This window comes from Megalops cyprinoides, chromosome 2 (genome assembly GCF_013368585.1).
Source record: "Megalops cyprinoides isolate fMegCyp1 chromosome 2, fMegCyp1.pri, whole genome shotgun sequence".
NCBI lineage: Eukaryota > Metazoa > Chordata > Actinopteri > Elopiformes > Megalopidae > Megalops > Megalops cyprinoides.
In genome coordinates this window covers 64,505,155-64,531,111 of record NC_050584.1, presented here as the reverse complement: position 1 = coordinate 64,531,111, position 25,957 = coordinate 64,505,155, and the positions used below count along the sequence as shown (strand labels likewise).

General features: G+C 42.2%; 1 protein-coding gene across 1 annotated transcript in view; it reads right to left on the bottom strand.

Moving 5' to 3' along the window:
- LOC118772169 overlaps window positions 1-23,455 on the bottom strand; it is a 31,664-nt gene extending 8,209 nt beyond the window's left edge. Inside the window, exons 1-6 of the mRNA XM_036520465.1 lie at window positions 23,425-23,455; window positions 22,880-23,211; window positions 19,083-19,088; window positions 16,875-17,247; window positions 2,485-3,195; window positions 511-1,221 (exon numbers count right to left, since the gene is read on the bottom strand). Coding sequence (XP_036376358.1) covers window positions 511-1,221; window positions 2,485-3,195; window positions 16,875-17,247; window positions 19,083-19,088; window positions 22,880-23,211; window positions 23,425-23,455 — 2,164 coding nt within the window. The remainder of the gene's footprint in view (window positions 1-510; window positions 1,222-2,484; window positions 3,196-16,874; window positions 17,248-19,082; window positions 19,089-22,879; window positions 23,212-23,424) is intronic.
- Between the last annotated feature and the right edge of the window lie 2,502 nt (window positions 23,456-25,957).

The following is a 25,957-nucleotide window of genomic DNA, read 5'->3' as shown; positions in this document are numbered from 1 at the left end:
CAACTGAATATTCAGATATGAAGTTTGACAGATTTTAAAACTGCACTGAATTCATAACAGAAATAATCAACTGGGATATGTATTAAGGAACGCCTTGAGTGGGGTGACCCCAACTGTTCTCTGTCTACCCAGTTGACAGTGAGTGCGGGTGGGGGCGTGGGGGGTGGCGTTCATTCCTCTGTAACAGACAGAGTCCACACAGATCTCTACCTCAAGGCCCTGATCCACAGAGGGCATCTCTCAAAAGTGGATGGTCTACACACAGTGAGTATTTAAAGTGAACAGCAGGGCCTCCCTGGAGTGTCTGTGCTGTAACTGTGTAGGACATAGACACTGAAGGTTGATGTTCCTGATACCAAAGTCTCTGCAAATTAGTACTGAGCACAATGGAAAAGTATAATGTCAACATATATGTACACATGTGTGAAACTACAGTGCACACTTGAAAATCATGTTTCAAAGGCAGCATATACAACATATTTTCATACATCTAATTGAAAATGTACCCACCCTTACAAAGAGCTCTGAGAGTCTTCCTCTGTTTCTGCACCTTCATCAGCCTCTGTTTTGCTCTTTCTTCCACTGCCCTCCTCTTCTCTTCCACCTCCTGTAAAAGCCTTCTGTCCATTTCATAGTGACAGCCACCATGTCCTGCCACCATCTCCTCTATCTTCTCCAGCAGCTCTGTGACCTGAGTGCCATCAGCCCTGTTCTCATTGTTGAGAACATGATACCTGTTCCCACATTTCTCTACAAGCCACTGGAGGGCCTTCCCTTCAGCCTCAATGTGCTGCTCAATGGTTGTGTCTCCCAGCCAGTCTCCCCAGGTGAACAGCACTATAGTGTGTCTCCAGACTCTCTCACTCAGAAGCTCCAGGTGTTCCTCCACTGCTCTCCTGCATGTCTCTGTGAATGATGAGCTCACATCAATAACCAGGAAGAGAGCGTAGGGTCCCGGGGGACACAGAGACACACTGCGCACAATCTCCTGTTTATCCAGCTCTGGAGTGTCCTGTATAGACATATTCCTCCACCAGCCTGGTGTGTTGATCACAGTGACCTGCCTCCCAGCTACTTCACCCTGTCTCTTCACACACTGTGCAGTTCTTATTCCAGACTCAAACTCCTCTCTGCCCAGGATAGTGTTTCCTGCTGAACTCTTTCCAGCACATCCCCACCCCAGCAGCACAATCCTCAGCTCTGAGAGACGATGTTCCTCTCCTGTCAGAGAGAAATAATACAAATCAGGAGCATTAATATACATTCAGCTGAGATGAACTGCTCTCTGTAAGTGTGGAGTGGTGTGGAATAGTAGAGAAGTCATGGGGGGTAATTATAACCTTCACATTGAACAGTGCAGATCTTGTCTTTCCAAATGCTCTTGCTTTGTCCTGATTGTGTGTACAGTTTGTGTGGTATGTAGGGCTGGCGGTTTTCAGTTTTATAACTGAAACATAATATGACCTTCAGTCTAATAACTGAAAAAATGTCATTGTGAGGTAAGTTTAACGTGTTGGGTTTTGTTTTTTGAAATTAAAAACAAAACTCAGAGGTAACATACTATAGCATTGAAAACATGCATAATGAATTTCAATCTTAAAGGAGAGTGAAGCTCACTGCAGCATCTGCCCTGACAATGTGACAGTGGATGTATGATCAAAAAACAATGATAAAATATGAAAGACATCTGCTGATGAACACCAACCCATAATAAACATTGTTAATCATTTCACTGACAACTTGGGCCGTTTTTTATCTGGAGTTTAAAAATCTGAAGTAAATGTGCTCAATCCCCAATCAGATATCATGAAACAGATACAAACACAGAGCATAGCTCTCATCAATGGTTTATGACATCGATTATGAATTCCACTTTCATAATGAACAAAAATAGTTAATCCAATAGTCTTCGCTGGTCAAACACTAAATCATGGACAGCCATGTGGAGAAGTAAAAGGAGATTTCCTCAGTGTGAAAATGAATGCAGGTCCAGGTCTGTATTTCAGAGTATCAGGAGATTGTAATATCGCAGAGGAACTAGTGAGTCTTCTCCCCAAGTACAGAGGAAAAAGCCCCCAAATCAGAAGGCACACATTTTTAAGCACACCCTTTCCCACCCCTCCCATTGACTGCAGCCACAGCACCAGTAGCCAAGACTCTCTTTCATGCCACCATTCAATGGGGGATCCATTCAATTAATGTACAGCTAGAATGCAATATCAACTGCACCATAGGGATGGGATACATCTTATTATAGGAAAAGGGAACCTTTATGTGGAACATGCTTCTTACATTGAAGCTGACAAACATTAGAAGCTGTGTGAAAACCCCAACAGCACGGGTAGATAATGAAAAGTAGGGAATTGTACAATAGTCCATTCCCATTGCTACTCAAGCACATCTTTAAAAAGTCTACTGTATATTACCTTGATAACAGCAGGATGGTACAACAAAAAATATGTGTGAACGAGAAAATAAACCCACCTTTAAAACGTGCTCTGAGAGTCTTCCTCTGTTTCTGCACCTTCATCAGCCTCTGTTTCGCTCTTTCTTCCACTGCCCTCCTCTTCTCTTCCACCTCCTGTAAGAGCTTTCTGTCCATTTCATAGTGACAGCCACCATATCCTGCCACCATCTCCTCTGTCTTCTCCAGCAGTTCTGTGACCTGAGTGCCATCAGCCCCGTTCTTATTGTTGAGAACATGATACCTGCTCCCACATTTCTCTACAAGCCACTGGAGGGCCTTCCCTTCAGCCTCAATGTGCTGCTCAATGGTTGTGTCTCCCAGCCAGTCTCCCCTGGTGAACAGGACTATAGTGTGTCTCCACACTCTCTCACTCAGAAGCCCCAGGTGTTCCTCCACTGATCTTCTGTGTGTCTCTGTGAATGATGAGCTCACATTAATGAGCAGGAAGAGAGCGTAGGGTCCTGGGGGACACAGAGACACACTGCGCACAATCTCCTGTTTATCCAGCTCTGGAGTGTCCTTCACATAATAAATGTCCCACCAGCCTGGTGTGTCGATCACAGTGAGCTGCCTCCCAGCTACTTCACCCTGTCTCTTCACACACTGTGCAGTTCGTATTCCAGGCTCAAACTCCTCTCTGCCCAGGATGGTGTTTCCTGCTGAACTCTTCCCAGCAGATCTCCCCCCCAGCAGCACAATCCTCAGCTCTGAGAGATGGTGGTCCTCTCCTGTCACAGGTAATGTAAAAAAAATTAAATCATTTCTCATCAGGAGTATTCCCCTCTTTGTAGCTGTGAAATGGTGTGAAGTTATGGTGAAATAGTTATTAGCAATGTCAGTTTCAAACAAGATGGCTGTGAATCTAAATTTACAAGAGAAAATGAACATAAGACACATATTGTTCCATTTGTATTTTCTGAATTATACTCCAGCTGAATGAACGTATCTAGCCTGAGTGCGGCGTGTATTTAACTTACATGTACTGGAAGTATCAAAGAATACATACAAATGCATTGAATGAAAGTACTTCATAGAAAATACATTGACATAGAATGTATTTGATTGAAGGGATGGAATTGAGAAATCAACATTTACACATCTCTGTCAATACAAAGTATAAACTGATTTTCCCCATAATCAGAGTTATGCAAGTCACTGCAAAACCATGCCAGTCATGTTTCATGTTTTTGGAATACTTCATATGAAAAACATTTGCTGATTATTTTGAATTTAATACTGAAAGTGGCCTTTAAAACAGAGATGCAATTCATATGTACTTGAAAATTGTAATAAATATATTGGAAAAATATTTGTAATTAAAAAAAGGTATGAGAATACCTTAAATACAAAATGCTCTGTTCATTATTGTGCATGAAAATTCATCCCACACAACTAATAAAATATAAAAATCCAATTAGAGAAATATGTAGGGCCTATATATTTTACTCATAACTGCATTGTGCTTGTGGCTATATGTGTGTTTGTGTATCAAAGACTGGTGTCCTGCACTGCATGTGGTCTCACATCGGATGCTCTGCCTACAGCACTCCGCTCTGGCTCACTGCTGCCCTCTACAGGGGAGAGTAGTTAATGAAGGTGAATTACATTTACATTTATTCAAGGTGGACAAGTGGGTTGAAATCAAGGAGGTTTAAAGTCACATATTTTTAGTTAGTGTTCCTCCCCTTTCAGAGATAAATAATAGAGTTCATTTCTTATCAGAGTTGTTAACATGCATTTTGTTCAGAAACCTTATAGACCAGACCTCAAATCTGAACAGTTCAGATAAGAATATATACATCAGTGTTTGCAGTGGTGAGTGTAAGCACCTTACTCATTTTATTGAGTGATGCATTTGCATTTCCATTTAATTAAAAATTGTGTTACCATTATTCATAATAACAAATGGTGGTAATTTCATAAGATTTTAAGATGTGTTTTATTTGAATCAGAAAGAACCACAGGACTCACTGTGAAGGGAGGGCACACCACCAGCTGCCATCTGTCCCTCTCCGCTGGCCTCTTTGTCCACAGAGCACCCTCCTTTTTCTGTAATAACAATAACGGTTGCTTGTAAACCATTAATAATCAATTTCAAAACAGTATTTGTTGATTTTTTCTTTTGCTTTTTCAGGAGGAGAAAAATGCTCTCATCACCTGCACCCCCTGCACTCATGAATACAATGCTCGGATTCCCTCACATATCAGCCTGCAACTTATTTTACATCCTGCAATTTTTTTTAATCTCTGTTCCTCTCTTTGGCCAGGGTCCTCTCTAATCTCTGTAATGGTAAAAATTGTAATCATGATCGCTTGTAAAAGTAGTAATAATCATTAATCTCAGAGCAGGATTTCATAATTTTTTTTTTTTTTTTTTATTTCTCACACAGTAAGGTCACCTCATCGCCTGCACTCATACAAGAGGCAGAAGGGTGAATGCAATTCTCTGTTTTACGCAACAAGTCCCACAGTGTAAATGACGTTTAAACGATGACAGATGGGACCTCTGAGACTGCAAGGCCTTGGTGAAATTTCCCCTAGCATTTGATCCAGGATCAGTTTTGAGTTTCACCTCATAATGGTTAAGGTAAGGACTGGGGATGAGAAATATGACCCTTGATTCCAAAGCTTCTTACAGTCAAACCAAAATTCAAGCAGCATCCAATTATCCATGGCAGCTATTCTCTGTCCTCTCCTCCCCACTCAACCCTTCCTCACCTCCACCTCCCTCTACTTTCACTTCTAACAATTTTGCATCCCACGACTAAAGGGACAGACTTGCTTCCAACTGGCTCCATCACCAGCATTGTCAGTCTCTATTAACGACTTTCTACAGCATCTAATAGACAGAAGGCCACCTACACATTCTCTGAATCTCATACCATCTCTCTCACAGGCCTCCATACTTACAGTACCAGGCAAAAGTATGGATACAACCTTTATTCTTTATTTTTACCATTTTCCACATTTTAGAATAATAGTAAAGACATCAACACTATGAAATAAATGGAATTATGCAGTGACCAAAAAAATGTTCAAACAAATCTAACCTTTCTTATATTTTAAATTCTTCAAAGTAGCCAAAAACAAATTTTAAGCATTTAAGTGCAAGTCTTTAGATCCAAATATCTTTAAATGTATGTTTCCCATTATCTCAATCAGGGGTGTCTAAACGTTTGACTGGTACTGTACCGTCCTTCCATTTAACTCTTCCTCGGTAAATTCCTCCTTGATCTTTGGCAGCATCGCCACTGCCTTTGAACAATTGTAACCAGGCCGTTCAATATGGAAGCTAGCCAACGCCACCCTCAGTTAACAGGTGAGGGCTCTGAAAGCAGATAACCTGCACTAGGGTTGAAACAGCTCAGTGACAGTGCACAGATGACAGACCCAGACTGAAATTTAAAAAGTTTATTTAAAACATCAAGGGTACAAACTTTGAGGGGAATAGTCTGGACTGGTCCACAATACTGAGATGTCCTGCAGCTTCTGCCAGTGTATTGCAATTTAAGTGCAATTATTTCCACACAAAAAGTGACAACCAGAAAGACAATGTGCATCACACTGGAAGTATCTACAAAAGAAGCTTTGCGCTATATTCAGTGCTACGCTATTAGCAGCCACCGCAACCCACAACAAGCATATCACCCTAAATAGTTAGCAATACAAAAGGCAGACGCCGCCACGCCATTCAGCCAGACCAGACCTCCCCAAGACAAGCTAAAAAGTAATAAATATGTAAGGTAAAAACAAGTATGCCACTAACCCAGTCAAACAGCCAATACAATACCATACGAACGCACGATTTATAACCGCAACCCGCTTACCCTGGAGCTGATTCTACCTCACTCATTTTCCGATCCCTTTTTAAAAGGACGCCAAGTTCAGTTTCCTGTCGTATTAACTAATCTGTAACAGGTGTGAAAATCACGTCATCACTCCGCTTAAAACAGGAAGAGGAACAACCTGACAAGATGCAAATCCACGATACAGTCCCATCCGACAGATATATTTTAATACACACAAATATTTAAAAATGACGCTGCCCACTACTACCCTGCTACACAATCACAATTTAAACCACTAATTAGGAAAACCAACTTTACACCGATCTCTGGTCCAAAATTGCATCTGTTTTGTGTGAGAGACAGATAGAGCTATCTTTCCACATATGAAACATGATGGAGTAATTTCTTTCCATATATGGCGCTAAAAGTTTGCGCAATGCCAGAGCAGCGCCGCACCCTATACAGTCGCGATCAGATTACAGAGGTGTGTCTCTACAGCTGTTTTTTCCGTGTTGCAGTTTAGAGAGAGAGAAAGTTTCCACACCTACCTCACTGAAACAGCACCTCTTTCACTGGTCCCAGTCTTCCCAGCATGCAGCAGCTCTCTGTAAAAGCATTGAAGTCTGTAACGCTCAGAAACAATCTCACAAAATGGAGCCTCTTCAGGTAGAGCCTGTGTTGTTAATGTGAATGCAGGGAGTGAAAATGAGTTGTTGTTTCTGTTTTCCATTGACTGCCAATATGGGCCTTTTCCTCAAACAAGATAAGAAATTCACTTTCAGAGAACGGTTGCTAATGTCTACAGAAAGTGTGCATGACTCAGATATTCATAAGATTTACCGATACAGGTTAAAAAGCTGAGAGGGACAGTTCTCTGAAGTGTGTTACAAATATGCAGTCATTTAACTAAATGGTCTCATTGACTACACACTACAGTACTCAACGCAGAGCTTAGACAAGGTTCATCATGAAGTCTGGGCACTGCTGAACACAGAGCTTAGATATTATTCAGTTACTCAACACAGAGCTTATGCTTCAGTAAAGAAAGCTATAATTTGTGCACTTTTCAGAAGAGGAATTGTTGACGTTGCCCCTGATCAAGTTATCCTCTGTACTTTCATTTTCTGGCATGAAATGCTCCATGGATAAGGTGCAATGATCAGGCAGAATGTCGAGCCAATATTTAACCCCCCTAACCATCACTGTAGCTTTCCTACGTTGCTTATCAGTAAATGTATTCAAAGGTTGAGGTGGTGCAAGACAATTATTTCTCAAACAAAAAATCAACTTTAAAATGGGAGCACCAATGGTGACCCCATAGTGTAAATAACACAGGACAGAGAAGAAATGGCTTGAAAACCTGACTCTGAGCTCAATGAGTTTAAACCTTGTGGTTTCCTCCGAGATTTTGGTTTCTGTTGTCACCTTCATTTGGGTTAATCTGTAACTGTGCACACACATTGCCATATTCAGCTCATTAAAATATTTGCCCATTGTAGTCAATATTTGCTTGATTTTATAATTCAGACATTCAAAATTGTAAATAATACATCTGATGTCTGTCTCATTCTCATTGTGATCATTTGTTATTTCCTGTGAATCACTCAGGATTTACTACAGTGGGTATTTCATTGTTTCCTCTTCTGTATTTTCATGGCCAAACAAGTAGCAGTTTAAACAACTTCTCTGTTAGGTAACACAAGTTCACTGGGTTGTATTAACACTGAATCCCCCCTCCTTAAAGCCCTCCCACCCCCCAGACATAAATATTTTAGACAGAGTATTCACCTGTGCACAGGTAGACCATGTTTTGACCTCATATTAAACATACTATACTCACTTACTGGTACTTACCGGCCTGACCTCACTCCACAATGTACAGACTGTACTCACCTCTCCTAGAGTTTCTACGCAGACTCTGGGTTCCTTCTCTGCCCAGTGCTCACATATTCTCCTCTATCAGTATCACAGCAAACTGTGAACTGTTTATTTTCAATGTCGTGCTCTCTTCTGTGGCTGCTTACTGAATGATAGTGAGTGATATGAGAACAAGTTCATCTGCATAAGTCTTTAATGCTATAATATGCTCACGGTCAAGGGTTTTATAATGGACTTTAGTTTATTTCACAATAAAGTCCTTGTTTTCATGGCTTAGCTTCTTAATTGTCTCTGACTGTGATAATCTAGCAAAGGGTTTTATAATGGACTTTAGTTTGTTTGGCAATAAAGTTTTTGATTTTATGGCTCAGCTTCTTATTGTCCCTGGCTGTCATAGTTCACCCTGTTAACACTCTGTAGGGCCACATATGATCTGTAACTTATATATTATAAATCTAAAGTGGTCAGACTATTAAGTACTTGTGTACAGGTGAGCATGGTCTGTATAATACAAGTGAAGTCAGACCAGTCAGTACCTGCATACAGGTGAATACAATCTTTCTACAGTCATATGAAGTGGTGTTAGACCAGTAAGTACCTGTGCAGGTGATCACAGTTTATATAAAATGAAGTGACTCAGTGAAGCCCTAAATTATATGGAAATGGAACAAAAAAGTGACCAAGATCACTGTTTCCCAACCCTACTCCTGGAGGCATTCTGTCCTGCATATCTTCTATCTGTCCATGCTGCTTGATTAAATCAGGTGTGTTCAGCTAATCAAAAGTGCCACTGATGAGTTCAGTTAGGTAGGTACATTTACATTTATTCATTTGGCAGACACTTTTATCCAAAGTGACTTACATAGATTACAGTTCTTTTACAATGTTATCCATTTATACAGCTGGATTATAACTGAGGCAATTGTGGGTTAAGTACCTTGCCCAAGGGTACAGCAGCGTCCCAGCAGGGATTGAACCAGCACCCTTTCCGTTACAAGTCCTGCTTCTTAACTGCTATGTCACACAGCCGCCCACAGTAGCCCACAGATAGATAGAAGGAATGTGCCAGTGAGTCTGTCAGTTGATATGAGAGCAAATTTGTCTGCATATGTCTTTAAAGCTATAATATGCTCATGGTCAAGGGTTTTATTAAGGACTTTGGTTTATTTGGCAATAAATAAATTAAACTGGTGTTCAATTTTATGGCTTGACTTCTTACCACCTCTGACTGTGAGAATGTAGCCAAGGGTTTTTTTTCTGTTTTGATTGTATGGCTTAGCTTCTTACTGCCTCTATCATAGTTCACACTGTTAAGACTCTTTAGGGCCACATATGAAATATAGTTTATGTATTACAAATCTAAAGCAGTCAGACCAGGACGTACCTGTGCACAGGTGAAGTACTGTCTTTCTACAGTAATATGAAGTGATGTTAGACTAGTAAGTACAAGTATAAAGGTGCTTACTAAAGTCTGTAGAAAATGAAGTGACTCAATGAAGCCATAATTACATGGAGGTGGAACAAAACAGTGACCAAGATTATAAAACACATGCAAAGGTTGTAAAACTAATGCTTTGGGTTTCATTAAAGTACCAGATGTGCTCTTCATTGATCACTATTTTAAATATAACACCACTCAAGAATGAAGCTGGAAATCGAGCAACTGGAGAGGAAAAACAAATGATGAGTGAAGAAACCATGAGCAAAAGCAGAAAGAAATGAAACTCCTCTGTTTCAAACACCAGAGCTGAACACTGATAAAGACTTGGAGTCCTGTAAAATTCACATAGGGCCATTTATCAGGAATTTACCTTTATGGTAACTGTGGAACACAGTATGTCTCCACTACTGACTGGGGGAAAAAGTAAGTGAAAGTAAATGCAACTTACTGAGTAATTACCCACAGTCCATTGGCAAAGAACAAGGACTGTCAGAATGGAAAGAGTGCAGAGAGGGAGAGGGATTACAGTTAGAGCAGGCTGAGTAAGAGGGAATATATTCAGTGAAAGTGGATGTAGAGGGGCATGGGTCAGAGGCTGCTGATTTACTGGGACCAGCAGTAGTGTGTGATGATTTAGGAGATTTTGCATGAAAGGAGGCTTGAGAGTGAGTCAGCAGGTGCCACTGATACTGCCAATCTTAACACAAAAATCAAACTGATAAATGGCCAGTCAATAGTGGATTTCAGCTAAAAAAGCAAATTAATGAATAAATAAAAACATTAAGGGGAACACAAGAGGTACCCAGCCCCTGACTATTTTATTGTTGTCAATGCAGGTGGGGAGAAAGTTGCGACTATAAAACAGGATTTTAATTTTCCAAAGTTCTTCTTTGCAACGAATGACTCTAAACTGTTTTGCAAAGGGCATTAATTTAACACAGGCACAAAAAGGACCAGTAAAAACACCTTACCTTAACATTGTCAGACTCTGAACCCCTGTGAGAGCCTGATACAGTGCTGTGGTAACTAGTACAAGTGTCAGAACAGTGGGCTGCCCCACAGGCACCTCTCTCCCTTACAGGCCATTCCTGCACAACCCACCAAAAAGACAAGGAGCAGGTACATGCAATCACAAGGGCAGTGTTAATTCATTTATGGAAATGATGACACACATGGACAGCAGGAAAGCTGATGCTTCATCTCTTACCCCCATTCCAGCCTTTAAGACACCTGAGCTGGGCCCCTCCCCTGACCTGAGATGCCCCTCTGCAGGTACGAGTGACTGAGTAGTACACAGCACTCTGAGTGCTCCCCCACCTACAGACTAAGAACACACACACTCACCTGCCCCTCTATTGCCCACCCTGTCTGTCTGAGGGAGTGGTGGAGACGGTCACTGGCCTGCTGGAGACCATGATGGCTGACCAGCAGGGCGACTCTGGTGAGAATCTGCCCAGCAGACAGCTGAGTGTGTTGGCAGTGAGCGCAGTGGTGACCGCGCTGCAGGATGTCCCACAGATGAGTGCTGCCAGAGACCAGGCAGCACAGGCAGTGCAGGTCCAATACTGCCGGCCCACTACAGCCAGCATGGTGGTGGCGCTGCACAGGGACCTGCTCAGACAGATAGGCTCCCCTGACTCTCTGAGGAGGGCCCTGAGTGTGAGAAACAAGGACATGGCCAGTGCTGTCAGCACCTTCTTCAGCTCTCAATGCCTCTCTAAACACCAGCCCAACAGTACTGCTGGGAGAGGAGGAAGAGAACATAACACCAAAGACAGAGCGTGTCGAACACTAGGCTCATGTGATGGAGATGGAGTGATACCAGCACTATGGTTCTGAGATAGTGAGCCCCCTGCTGGATGTTGTTGAGAAAGACACCCTCCTGCTGCATGTGGATCAACTGGGAAACACCACACAGGATCTTCCAGAACCTGAGAGCACCTCGCAGGATGGTGTGGAAACTCTGAAACTAAAGCTGGAAGCTCCACAGCTGCTCAGTCCTCAGATGGATGTTGCAGAAGTTGGTAACACACTGCTTTCAGCATCAGTAGCTCTGTGCTCCCTGCTCCTGCACTGTATGAATTAAAGTCCAGCAAAATCCAACATTCAAACAGCCCACTGTCTCCCATAAAGGCCTGTTATTGTAAGGCCTGCTTAAATAGTTGGCACATGAACTATTGATTTACTACAGTGAGGTACATGCATTTGCTTTTTGCTATAGCTGGCTACATAGGTACCATTGCTTCAATGAGTAGGTAATTTTTTAAAAAATAAATTAGGAAACACTGATTTTTCTAGTCACAGTATTCACTCAATGATGTCTGGTTTCACTTCACAATTTAAGTAATAAATGGTCATCAACAGTCAGTTTGATCCAGGTCAGTATCTAAATTTGTTCATATACTTTATAATAGAGGAAGGATGGATCCAATAAGGTCAAGAACAGTAGACCTAACATGTAAAAATATACTATTCCATTCTTGTTTGTTATAACATATTCCTCAGAAATTATGAACAACATGTAAAACTTATTGGACTGTGAACAATTTAATTGTGATGTGTGTGGTGGTGGATAAGCATATAGGAACTAGGTCATGTCAAATACTGACACGTTTTTTTTTGGATGAGTTTTCTGCAAGTAAACCTGGCACACCATATGCATGGCTTCCAGCAGAGAAAGTCAGGGCTGAGTTTAGAAAGTGTGTCATCGTGGTTTAGTTCAACACTTCAGGATTCCACAGCGCCACCTAGCTGTGATTGTAGCTGTGGGGCAATAATGATAAACCTCCACAGGAGACAGCAGCGTTTGCATAGTGGCACAATGGCAACCAGGGAGCCCACTATTACTGCCATATATGTGAGGAAATTGAGGGATTGTGTGTTTCCATCAGCAGGTAGAGGTAAGCAAACCTTCTAAAAAGTGAAGTAAATGCAGACTAGCTTGTTGGTGTAGAGGAATCTGTGTACTTAGCTTAATCTTTCCCAACCAATATCAGCCAATTTTTTTTTTTTTTCGATTCATGCAAATCATGGAAGCTAATATGCATTCTGTGGCTATCCACTGAGATGCATTTTTGTGTCCACTGTTGTTCCACAGTTACAGGGTTTCAGTGTTGTGTCCAGTGTATGAACATTATTGATAATTAGTAGCCACTCTGCATTTTTCATTTACTTTTATTGAAAAATACTTTTATTCTTAAACACTGAATTTATTTAAATTGTTGTTAGATGCAGATTGAATATACTTCAATAAAACAGTTGCGTAAAAAATGGCTCAAAATATTTTCTTTGAATCTGAGAAATACATGTTTTTTTCACATCTATCTAATTGCTGAGACTGTTGAATGAAGTGCACGTTGCTATCTTAACTGGGACTTTAAAGAAGAAAGCAATTACTGCATTTTTCTTTTAACTTTTGTAGTTCTTGAATAGCATATGGCCTGCTTGTCTCTGATCTCAGATTAGCGGAATATGAGGATATGTTCTTCCTGACGAACAGTTGCTAGGTTGCTGAATATGGTTAGGTAACATGCCTGTACAAAAAAATGTCGGACAACTCAGTAAAATCAGACCCTTATGTAGCTGACAAATCACTGATCAGAACTAAACCATGTGATCTATGAGGTCAAAAAACCCATTAATTCTCTAAATTTCCCTTCTGATGACAGAAAAAGGAGGCACTGTGACACAGTTTACAAATCCAGTGTTTCACTTAAACTATTAATACACAGTTTGTTTTATTTTTTATCATTTTCACAGTATCACAGTATGAATCAGGCTTGAGGTGAATGAGAGCTCACTCTGCCTGCTGCTCCTGAGGGAAACTGTGTTGCTATCTGAGCTCTTCAGTTACTCAGTCTGGGGACTTTTTTCTCAGGAAGCATAAATATAGAGCTCTTAGATCTCGTAGACATTTGAGGGAGTTTGTAAGATGCTTGTGGTGGTTTCTGGGATGTCCTTTCTGGGCTCCTGTAGATTTTCCCTTCATCACAGGCTTTTTTCAGGGCTGATGTTGAGCCACTTCATACTGATGACTACAGACTGGAATGGTGCTTAACGCTGGGAGCGCCTCATTTCCAAATCCACAAATGAAAGCTTCAGTTCATGTTGTTTTTACGTTTTTTGTATTCTACAGGTTATGTAGTAGTTATACAAACTACCACATGGTGGCAGTGGAAAGCAGCGTTTAGTCCATGTCACCCTCCAGAGTGTCAGCATCACTGTCCTCTTCCAGTTTCATCAGGTCAGACATCTCTGTCTCACTCAGTACAGAGCTCCCTGTTCCATATCCAGATGATGCTGAGCTCTCTGGCTGAGTCTTTCTCAGCCACCATGACACCTTCTCTCTGACCGATTTATGAGCCAATTCTTCATCCCACACAGAGCTGCCTGCTTCAGAGGGGGCTGGAGTCCTGCTACTCACTGTAACACAAGAACAGCAACAACAAGCCCTGTTACAATGCAAGTTATAATATATTGCATTCACAGAGACACTATGCAAATATATTCCCTAACAAATTGACAAATAATATCCCTGAGACAATGAGTCATTGTGTAGGAGGGCCTCTCTGTTCATTCATTGTACATTCATGGTTTTGAGTATTTACAACACTCCGTTTTCTCAGATTTTATATTACATTAAGTGTGCTTCAGCCTATGTTCAGCACAGTACTGTATTCACAGATTTCCCCACAGGGATCTTAAGCTGCTCTGCAAACACAAGGATCTCACCTGTACACTGATGCCTGCTACAGTGTACTACAGTGTACAGCCTACAGTGTATTTCTAATATATGCTAACCATCTTCACTCAGATTAGGAAGTGTATGTTAAATGTGTTTTCTCATAATTGTTGTTTAATTATTGCTTTTCTCAGTGGAGCTACAGTCCCATCATTTTCACACAAAGGAAGGAGTATAAGACATACAGTAAATTAGATTAGTGACATATAGGTAAACCTTCACAACTGTTAACTGTACATCAAACAAACCAGTTACAATTGAAATAATTGTTCACAGTTAACAATTAATAAGTTAAAATCTTTGTTTTAATGTTTAATGAGTACAAAGTGAGGAAGGGGTGATCAAGCTGTTCCTGTCCGGCTGAATTGTAAATGTTGTGAAATATGATCTATAGAAAGATAAAGACCCAAACTCACTAGTGGGGGGATGACGCTCCATGCTGCCCCTCCTCTTCCTGACTGGCAGAGTGGATCCCTCTGTCTCTGAGCGGACCACCACCTTCGACATCCTCTCTATCAGCTCCTCCTCTCTTCTGCTCCATTCCTCTTCAAGATTCTTTCTCAAGCTTAATTCACTTCCTTCTCTGTCCAATATGGTGAAGTGACTGCCCCTGTTTCTGGCTACCATCTCCTCTATCTTCTCCAGCAGCTCTGTGACCTGAGTGGCATCAGCCCTGTTCTTATTGTTGAGAACATGATACCTGCTCCCACATTTCTCTACAAGCCACTGGAGGGCCTTCCCTTCAGCCTCAATGTGCTGCTCAATGGTTGTGTCTCCCAGCCAGTCTCCCCAGGTGAACAGCACTATAGTGTGTCTCCAGACTCTCTCACTGAGAAGCTCCAGGTGTTCCTCCACTGATCTCCTGTGTGTTTCTGTGAGTGAAGAGTTCACATTAATAACCAGGAAGAGAGCGTAGGGTCCTGGGGGACAAAGAGACACACTGCGCACAATCTCCTGTTTTTCTGGAGTTTTCTTCACAGAATTATTCCTCCTCCAGCTTGGTGTGTCGATCACAGTGATCTGCCTCCCAGCTACTTCAGCCTGTCTTTTCACACACTGTGCAGTTCTTATTTCAGACTCAAACTCCTCTCTGCCCAGGATGGTGTTTCCTGCTGAACTCTTCCCAGCATGTCTCCACCCCAGCAGCACAATCCTCAGCTCTGAGAGACGTTGTTCCCCTTCTGTAAGAGAGAAAGAAATAAAATAAATCACAATTTATTATTTCTCATCATCTGTGAAAAAAACAGTCAGCTGTAAGATGAGCTGCTCTGTGTAAGTGTGGAGCGGCGTAGAATAGTAGTGTGGTCATGGAGGGTAATGATACCCTTCACATGCAGTGCAGATCTTGTCTTCCCATATGCTGTTGCTTTGGCTGAATTTTAAGTGTAGTTTGTATGGTTTATATGTAGAGCTGGCATTTTTCAGCTTTATCTGCAAATAACTGAAAAAATGCCATTGAAATCTATTTAATGCAATGTTTAATTTTTAATAATTGAAAAGAACTCTAAACTGGAGATAATGTGTTACAGTATTCAAAACACATAAAATTTCAACTCTGAAATGCAAAGATCTTTTACCTCCATAGGAGAGTGAAGAACACTGCAGCATCTTCCCTGACAATGTGACAGGGGGTTAATAATCAACACTAATTGTAAAATATGAAAGACATATTTATTTCAATAAATATGAAATATGGTTCGAACACCAAGTGTTAATTAACATTGTTTATGATTTCAATGACAGTAGGGGCTGTATTCAACCTGGAGTTAAAAAAATCTAAACTAACTGTGGTCAATCCCCAATCAGATGTAATGAAACAAAAAATGTAGAAAATAGCTCTCAATAAATAGTTAATCCAACAAACAGTGGGCAAAATGCTGAAACATAGACAGCCAAGCACAATATTAATACAGTTCCAGTTAGACAGGCCTCCCAACAAGAATGATAAACTGGCTGCAGCAGACTATTAAGGAAGAATCAAGTGTGAGTTATAAAATGGCTAAACATCATCCATTTTACAATGGGTATTCAGCTATATGATTGATGGCTGATCCCATGCATATATTCCCCACTTGTTGCTATCAAGGTGATGGATTCCTTGTCCCTCTATAGCACTGGGTCATTCCGGCACACTGTGAGGGAGGTCTGTTTCCCAGTCAGCTGTCAATTCTGCTGTCTGTGAGTTCACATTAACTGCATCCACAGCACCATGTAGTCAACAATGTCATCAATGCCACCATCAGGAGATCCATTCAATCAAACTACAGGTAGAATGCAATATCAGCTGTACTGTAGAACAGCATACATTTTAGAAAATGGAGAACCTCTATGTGCAGCAAACTTCCTCCATTTAAGCTGACAAACAGCAGAAGCTCTGAATATAAGCCTCAATAACACCAGGATTATAACAGAAAGTAGAGAATTGTATAATAATCCATTCCTAATGTTGCTCAGGCACAACTTAAAATAGTCTAGTGTATATTACCTTGATAATGGCAGCATGGTATGACAAATGGTTAAAACACTGAAATTCATGTGTGAAAGAGAAAATAAACACACCTTGGAAAAGTGCCCTGAGAGTCTTCCTCTGTTTCTGCACCTTCATCAGCCTCTGTTTCGCTCTTTCTTCCACTGCCCTCCTCTTCTCTTTCACCTCCTGTAAGAGCATTCTGTCCATTTCATAGTGACAGCCACCATGTCCTGCCACCATCTCCTCTACCTTCTCCAGCAGCTCTGTGACCTGAGTGCCATCAGCCCTGTTCTCATTGTTGAGAACATGATACCTGCTCCCACATTTCTCTACAAGCCATTGGAGGGCCTTCCCTTCAGCCTCAATGCGCTGCTCAATGGTTGTGTCTCCCAGCCAATCTCCGTAGGTGAACAGCACTATAGTGTGTCTCCACACTCTCTCACTGAGAAGCTCCAGGTGTTCCTCCACTGATCTTCTGTATGTCTCTGTGAATGATGAGCTCACATTAACGACCAGGAAGAGAGCGTAGGGTCCTGGGGGACACAGAGACACACTGCGCACAATCTCCTGTTTATCCAGCTCTGGAGTTTTCTTCACAGAATTATTCCTCCTCCAGCCTGGTGTGTCGATCACAGTGAGCTGCCTCCCAGCTACTTCACCCTGTCTCTTCACACACTGTGCAGTTCTTATTCCAGACTCAAACTCCTCTCTGCCCAGGATGGTGTTTCCTGCCGAACTCTTCCCAGCATGTCTCCCTCCAAGCAGCACAATCCTCGACTCTGAGAGATGATGTTCCTTCACTTTTAGAGAGAAACAACAGAGTCCATATTAGGAATGCTAACATACAATTATTTCAGTAAATGATCAATACGCTAGTGTTTATATTGCTATGTATTAGCAATTGCATTCCTAATATTGACAGTAAAACAAGGTTTTACAAAGTTTTTGAGTCCTTAAGAATCAAAGCACTCAAAAACACGATTTATTCCTCATCAGGAGTGTTAAAACACATTCAGCTCTGAAATGAGCTGCTGTCTCTAAGGGTGGAATCATGTGGTACAGCAGTGAATTCATGATTAACAATTTGGAATTCAGCCAGGAGGACTGTGCATTTATATCTATGAGAAAAGAGAACATTACCATAACAGTGGGCTGATTTTTCCTTTGAAATTTCTAAATTTTAAATGATCCACCCCGTGAATGATTTCATGATGTTTTTGGTACTGTGTGTATGTGATTCTGCTTTTGCTTGAGTGCCTCCAATGAGGACTGCTGTCCTGGTCTGCACCCTTTGCCTGCAGGATTCCTCCCTGGCTCCCTGCTGCCCTCTGCAGGACAGAGCTGTTACTGAGACAGGACAGGTCACTGGGTGCATATCACAAAATATTGACCTATTTACTTCACTTAAATAAATGTATCATGCTGTATAAATACAAGACCGTCAGTTTTTTTGAGAGGTAGGGTGTGCAGATGGAGAATTACACAGAGCTAACTAAATTGCGCCATAATTGTAGCAATAGTAGACGATGCCATAGCCCGCATACTTTACACCACCCTGGCTCATCTGGACACCAAGAGGGGATGTTAGACTGCTGTTTATTGACTATAACTCAGCGTTTAACACCATAGTCCCCCCCAGGCTGATCCCTAAACTGTGTGATCTTGGCCTGCACCCTTCGCTGTGCAGGTGGATCCTCAACTTTCTGATCGGCAGACCACAGGTGGTACAAGTGGGCCACCATGTGTCAACTCCCCTCATCCTCAATACCGGAGCCCCTCAAGGATGCGTGCTGAGCCCCCTGCTGTACTCCTTGTACACCAATGACTGTGTGGCCACTTCAGTCTTCAGCATCATAATCAAGTTTGCCGATGACACAGCAGTGGTGGGCCTCATCTCAAACAACGATGAGTCTGCCTACCGATCCAAGGTCAAACAGCTAGTGGATTGGAGTGAGCACAACAACCTCTCGCTGAATGTTGGCAAAACCGAGGAGATGATAGTGGACTTTGGCAGAAAGCAGCAGAGGGACCTCCAACCTCTCAGCATAAAGAGGGCCCAGGTAGAGAGGGTGGACAATTTCAAATACCTGGCTGTTCACATCTCCCAGGACCTCTCCTGGTCCTGTCACATCAACACCCCGGTGAAGAAAGCCCGCCAGCGCCTCTACCATCTACGGAGACTCAGGCATTTCAAACTCCCACTCAAGGTGCTCAAGAACTTTTACACCTGCACTATAAAGAGCACCCTGAGTGGGAGCATCACCACCTGGATGGTGAGCGCCTCCAAGCGGGACCACCTGGCTCTCAGAAGGGTGGTTTGCTCAGCTGAGAGAACCATCAGGACCTCACACTCTGATCAGAGTCTCTCAATAGAGGCTGATCTAAACACAGTGAGCATTTAGAGTGAACAGCAGGGCCTCCCTGGAGTGTCAGTGCTGTAACTGTGTAGGACACAGACACTCAGGGTTGATGCTCCTGGGACCAGAGTTTCTGTACCTCAGTATACAGCACAATGGAAACGCAGGAGAAAAGAACAACAGATATACTGTATGTGAAGAACAGCTATATGACTATCAACCTGTAGTACTCAGTAGTAACTTATACTTCATAATTAAAATGTGATCAGCATATTGAATGACAGTGTTTATAATATGCAAATATTTCACAATAAATAATTCAGAGTTAGTGTAACAGAGGACGAAGATACCTTTGAAACATGCACTGAGAGTCTTCCGCTGTTTTTGCACCTTCATCAGCCTCTGTTTCGCTCTTTCTTCCACTGCCCTCCTCTTCTCTTCCACCTCCTGTAAGAGCATTCTGTCCATTTCATAGTGACAGCCACCATGTCCTGCCACCATCTCCTCGATCTTCTCCAGCAGCTCTGTGACCTGAGTGCCATCAGCCCTCTTCTCATTGTTGAGAACATGATACCTGTTCCCACATTTCTTTACAAGCCACTGGAGGGCCTTCCCTTCAGTCTGAATGTGCTGCTCAATGGTTGTGTCTCCCAGCCAGTCTCCCCTGGTGAACAGCACTATAGTGTGTCTCCAAACTCTCTTACTGAGAAGCTCCAGGTGTTCCTCCACTGCTCTCCTGTGTGCTTCTGTGAATGATGAACTCACATCAACCACCAGAAAGAGAGCGTGCGGTCCTGGGGGACACAGAGACACACTGCGCACAATCTCCTGTTTATCCAGCTCTGTAGTATTCTTCAAAGAGAAATTCCTCCACCAGCCTGGTGTGTCGATCACAGTGAGCTGCCTCCCAGCTACTTCACCCTGTCTCTTCACACACTGTGCAGTTCTTATTCTAGACTCAAACTCCTCTCTGCCCAGGATGGTGTTTCCTGCTGAACTCTTCCCAGCATATCTCCCCCCCAGCAGCACAATCCTCAGCTCTGAGAGACGATGTTTGTCCCCTGGTAGAAAGAAACAATATAATTTATTTAATTGTCATCATGAGTGTGATTCATACATATATATGTGTGTGTGTGTGTGTGTGTGTGTGTACATACACACACACACACAGAAATACACATACATTGACCATCACCAGCGTCCTTTTGTTGCTATGTAGCAAAGGAGACAGTTCGTCATCCAGTCCAACACAGAACATGTAACAAAGTGGCAAAGCTAGCTAGCAGTCAACAGTCTTTCTGTTAGGACTGGACTCTATACTGATGTACTAGAGATAGATTTTTTTGTGTTCCTATCAGATCTAGCAGTCACTGCAAATAAGGTTTTGTTTGTAAGGTTATGATGTACATTTAGACATTGTCTCTGGCCGCAAAATTGTTCTCAATTATTTGAGTGTAATTGAGTGTAAAAAAAATACAGATAATGTCATATAATTGTTGAATATATCATTTTAATTACCCAATGATGTTTATGTATCAGGCAAGCAGAATTTTTACATAAGAACATAAGAACATATTATGATGAGAACAAGCCATTCATCCCGACTAAGCTCGCCATTACAATTAAAGAGAATCCAGAGGGTCTCTGCCTCAACTACATGAGTTGGCAACCTATTCCATGTATTGATAACTCTTTGTGTAAAGTAATACTTCCTTATATCACACTAAAACTCACATTAAAAAAATTATTGTTGTTAACCTTATTGAGTCCGTTTAACTTTAAAAACCTCTAATAGATCACCCCTAAGTCTCCTCTTGGTAAGTCTAAATAGGTTAAGTAACTTGAGTCTTTCCACATAGCTTTTATATTTCATGCAAGGAACTAATTTAGTTGCCTTTGAACTTTTTCAAGAGCCTCAAAATCTTTCTTATATTGCGGTGCCCAGAACTGCGCACAATATTCCAAGTGAGGTCTGACTAAAGAATTGTATAATTTCAATATAACCTCCTTAGATTTATAATCAATACTTTTGGCTATATATCCCAGCATCCTGTTGGCCTTTTGACTGCTACAGCACACTGCCTAGATCCTGTTAAGTTTTGGTCAACTATTACTCTTAAGTCTTTTTCAAATTGGGCACATTCTAGTTTTTTAATTGTACACAGAGTGGCGAACGTAGCTAGCAGCAGTCTTCCTGTTAGGACTGCACTCCATGATGATGTACTAGACAGATTTTGTCAGTACTCCGCCTCCCTAGCTGTGGTGTTTTTGTTTTTTCCCTGTCCATGTGCTTTTGTTTGTTGTTTTTCCTTGTGTTCCAGCCCTGCCCTGCTCTCCGCCCTGTCTCCGCCCTCCTGATCATTTCCACCTGCCTGCCAGCACACCTGTTTCCAGTCCCCTCATCAGCCCAGCCCTGTTTCTACCCTGCTTGTTTCTGTCTTGTTTGCTAGTTCGTCACAGTGTGTTTTTTCGCCTGTTTCGGCCCCGCCGGTTTCTTCTGTCTGTGCGATTCCTGGTTTCCAACCTTGCCCGAGTCCCCACCAAGTTCCTGCCTGCCGCCTTGCCCAATCGCCTGATAGCCTGCCTGCCTGGTCCTCGACCCTGCTTGTCTTTGTACTACGACTTTGTTTACAATAAACAATAAACCTGCCTGGAACCCGAAGCTCCCGTGGTCCGCGACTGAGTCCTTGTCTGAGCCGCTACAGATTTTTTGTGCTCCTATCAGATCTAGCGGTCACTGCAAATAAGGTTTTGATTGTAAGGTTATAATGTACATGTAGACATTGTCTCTGGCCAGTAAAATTATCAATTATTTCAGTGCAATTGAGTGTAACAAAAAACAATCCTGAACTGCATTTTGATGCTAAATTAACAAATGCACAGCTGTGTGCGGTATTTTAACTGTCCCTTGGGCACCAACAGAAATGATTTTTGCAATTTTTTCAACAGAAAATAGAACAAACAAAATGAAATGAATGAACCCACTCCCTTTACTCTGTTATCTCTCTTAAAGCTGCTCATTGTCTGGACTCTTTCTCTCCTATTGAACCAAACAAACTCAGCAGAGTGCTTGCGTCATATAAAAAATCAGCTTGTTCATTCAATCCGATATCAACCAATCTTTCTTACCAAAAGTGCAGGAGAAAATCACAACCTTATAGCTTTTGGCACTCCTAAACTCAAAACAATATTTTTGAGATCTTTCAATCAGGTTTGTAGATGTCACAGTGGTACAGAGACAGTTCTCATTAAAGCTTCTAACGATCAATAATGTAATAAAACTGGATGATATAATAACTTATTGCATAATTGCACAGTTATGAATGCAGATCAAGTATCAAAGACAAAATCAACCCACCCTTATAAAGCTCTCTGAGAGTCTTCTTCTGTTTCTGCAACTTCATCAGCCTCTGTTTTGCTCTTTCTTCCACTGCCCTCCTCTTCTCTTCCACCTCCTGTAAGGGCATTCTGTCCATTTCATAGTGACAGCCACCATGTCCTGCCACCATCTCCTCTATCTTCTCCAGAAACTCTGTGACCTGAGTGCCATCAGCCCTGTTCAGATTGTTGAGAACATGATACCTGTTCCCACATTTCTCTACAAGCCACTGGAGGGCCTTCCCTTCAGCCTCAATGCGCTGCTCAATGGTTGTGTCTCCCAGCCAGTCTCCCTTGGTGAAGAGCACTATAGTGTGTCTCCAGACTCTCTCACTGAAAAGTTCCAGGTGTTCCTCCACTGATCTTCTATGTCTTCCTGTGAATGATGTGCTCACATTAATGACCAGGAAGATAGCGTGGGGTCCTGGGGGACACAGAGACACACTGCGCACAATCTCCTGTTTATCCAACTCTGGAGTGCTCTCCACAGTATAATTTGTCCACCAGCCTGGTGTGTCGATCACAGTGAGCTGCCTCCCAGCTACTTCACCCTGTCTCTTCACACACTGTGAAGTTTTTCTTCCAGACTCAAATTCTTCTCTGCCCAGGATGGTGTTTCCTGCTGAACTCTTCCCAGCAAATCTCACCCCCAGCAGCACAATCCTCAGCTCTGAGAGACGGTGTTCCTTCACTATTAGAGAAAAAGAACGCAATTCACTCCTCAGCAGTGGTGTTAATATACATTATATACAATACAATATACTGCTCTGACAGCAGTCCAAGGATCAATACACCAGTGTTAGTATTGGAGTTAGTATTGTAGAGTATTACCAATATATTATTAATATGGAAAGTAATAAGGATTTAAGACATTTTTTTGTTGTCACAAAGAATCAAGACTCACTCTGAAGGGAGGTTACACCACCAGCTGCCATCTCTGTCCCTCTCTGTCTCTCTCTGTTCTCCTCTTGGCTCACAGAGTCTTCTCTGTTCTCTGTAGTAATAATAATAATTAGCATGGTTGCCTCAGAAAAAACAATCATCATTCAATTCTGAAACGCATTTAATTTTTCATTTTTCTGAATTCCCCCCTCTATCCCCATGAGCTTGTAGTCTCCATCTGTGCATTAAGCTCTCCTCACCGCTGGCATCCCCACGCACCACAGGAGCAAACACTGAACTGAGGATCAGTGCATCTCCCTGAAGTCATCTGAGTGACTCACAGAGTCAGGGTGCTGAGAGTGGAGTGATGAGGGAACCCTGGCCAGCATAACCCTCCCTACCCCAGCGGGACGAGGCCAGTTACACTGTGCCACTGCAGAATCCCTGTTTGCCGAACGGTACGACTCAGACTCAAACCCAGGTCTGGGCTGTAGGACTGAACCTCTCAGAAGCTTCAGATCATTTTAAATGGAACTCATCTATGTGGAATTTGCAAAAGCGCAAAAACTATTGGTTAAAATATATGACTTTTTAAAAAAAACATTTTGAACTCTACATGTACAAATTCAGACTTGTGACTCCTTTTTTTGCAATCTGTATCACATCTCAAGATCAGTGTTTCGTGTTTCATCACTCAAACCATGGAGTACTCCATACTACACAAAAGCTCTGTTTTTATGCACATATTTAACAGTCGATATGATATAATTTATTCATCACTCATTCTCACTCTCTAAACAACAGAAATATTCCTAATCTGATTGTAGCTATCCATTGCATTTAACATACAGATATTTTCCTCTCTTCTTTGAATGCACAGGAGTATTAGGGATGTTTAAAAGTGATCACACCCTGCAGGTATTGTGGGAACTCTGCTTCTGCTTTAGAGAGGGTGTGGTGGGAAATGATTAATGTCCCCCCACATGTTCAACCAAAATAACTGTTAGTGGTACCATTTGCATCTGTAGTCTTCCATCTACAGCAACAGCATATCTCTCCCATTCATACTCTACATGCAGAGGGTCTGTTTCTGCAATGCGGGTTTAATAAGAAACCTGTAAGTGTGGCTGTTTAAATTAGCTTTCAGGTGGTTTCTACCTCCTGCCTCCTTGTAGATTCTGCATTTCATGCAGTTTGGAGGTAAACCGAGATCACAGTGCCTTAGAGCTGTTTGACTGGTGTCTGTTTTCCTGGTTCATGGTGTTTACCGTCCTCTCTACTTGTACAAGCAGATAAGTTATTCTTCTCTTCCTGTCTATCAGGGAATGCTGAGGCTGAATTCAGTGAAGCACACCCCTCATGGGTTTATTTTGTTCTTCCATTATTAACTACAGTAGTTAACATTTTGAATGCAGCAATTAATGCTTTGAATGCAAACATTTAACAAACACAGAACGCACAGGTTTGATTCTTCCACAATTACATTGATTTAGCACAGACATAATTTATCTATAGACAGTATCATTTATTAATACTCAGCACTATCAGTAAATGAGTTATGTTATATAATGTATTATTAAAAATAACATTACATTTTGATTTTGGATCTAATTCAGTATTTCTCAATCCTACTCCTGGAGCCCCCCTGTCCTACATATCTTCTATCTATCCTTACTCCAAACACACCTGATTGAAATTAGTGATTAAATCAGGTGTGCTCAGCTAGTCAAAAGTGCCACTGATGAGTTCAGTCAGGTAGATAGAGCAGTGTAGCAAAGGGCGAGAGCAGTCACCCCACCCAGCCTTGAACCCGGGTCTACAGGGTACCAACCATGCGACTTTGACCGCGACGCCAAAGAGCCAGGCTCGTTGGTATGGCAGTCAGAGCACATACTCAACCGTAGTGACGGCACTCCGTCACACTGCCCTCCCCTTCGGGAAGCGCGCCCATGCGCTTCACACACCATGGCGTCCCTCACGCATTCTCGTGCCGTACTTCTCCCATCCCAGGGTGCCCCACTCACCAGTGCTTCACCCATCTCTGGGGTCCCTCACACCATGCTTCACCCATCTCTAGGGTCCTTCACACCGGGGTCAACCTAACCTGGGGGTCCCTCATACAGCTCACACATCAGGCACGCTTCCGATGGCCTCGCAGCCAGCCATCCCACTCCTACCCCACCTACCACCATGAGTCTGTGTTCTTGATGCAGGGAGATGAAGTGAAGGTGTTTGTGTCTCCTTTGTCTCCCTGAGTGCCAGTATGTGCCTTTTTCTCTGTGTAGGGTTTTATATAAAGCACCTCTGTCTTTTTCATTAATTATCTGGAATTATTCATTTTTATTTGTTGTAACGCTGTTTTTGAAAAGTATAGTGAGAATTCTGTGTCGTGCCTCATTAATTCTCACCACAGAGAACCAGAGGCCAAGCAGGTGACCAGACTGGCCATAAGGGTATGTTTATTTTCATGAACTGGTTTGATTTTAAAAGCAAATGTACCCAGTGTTTCCTACATTGTTTCCCATAACTTGGTCCTGTGGGTGTAATTGCATCAT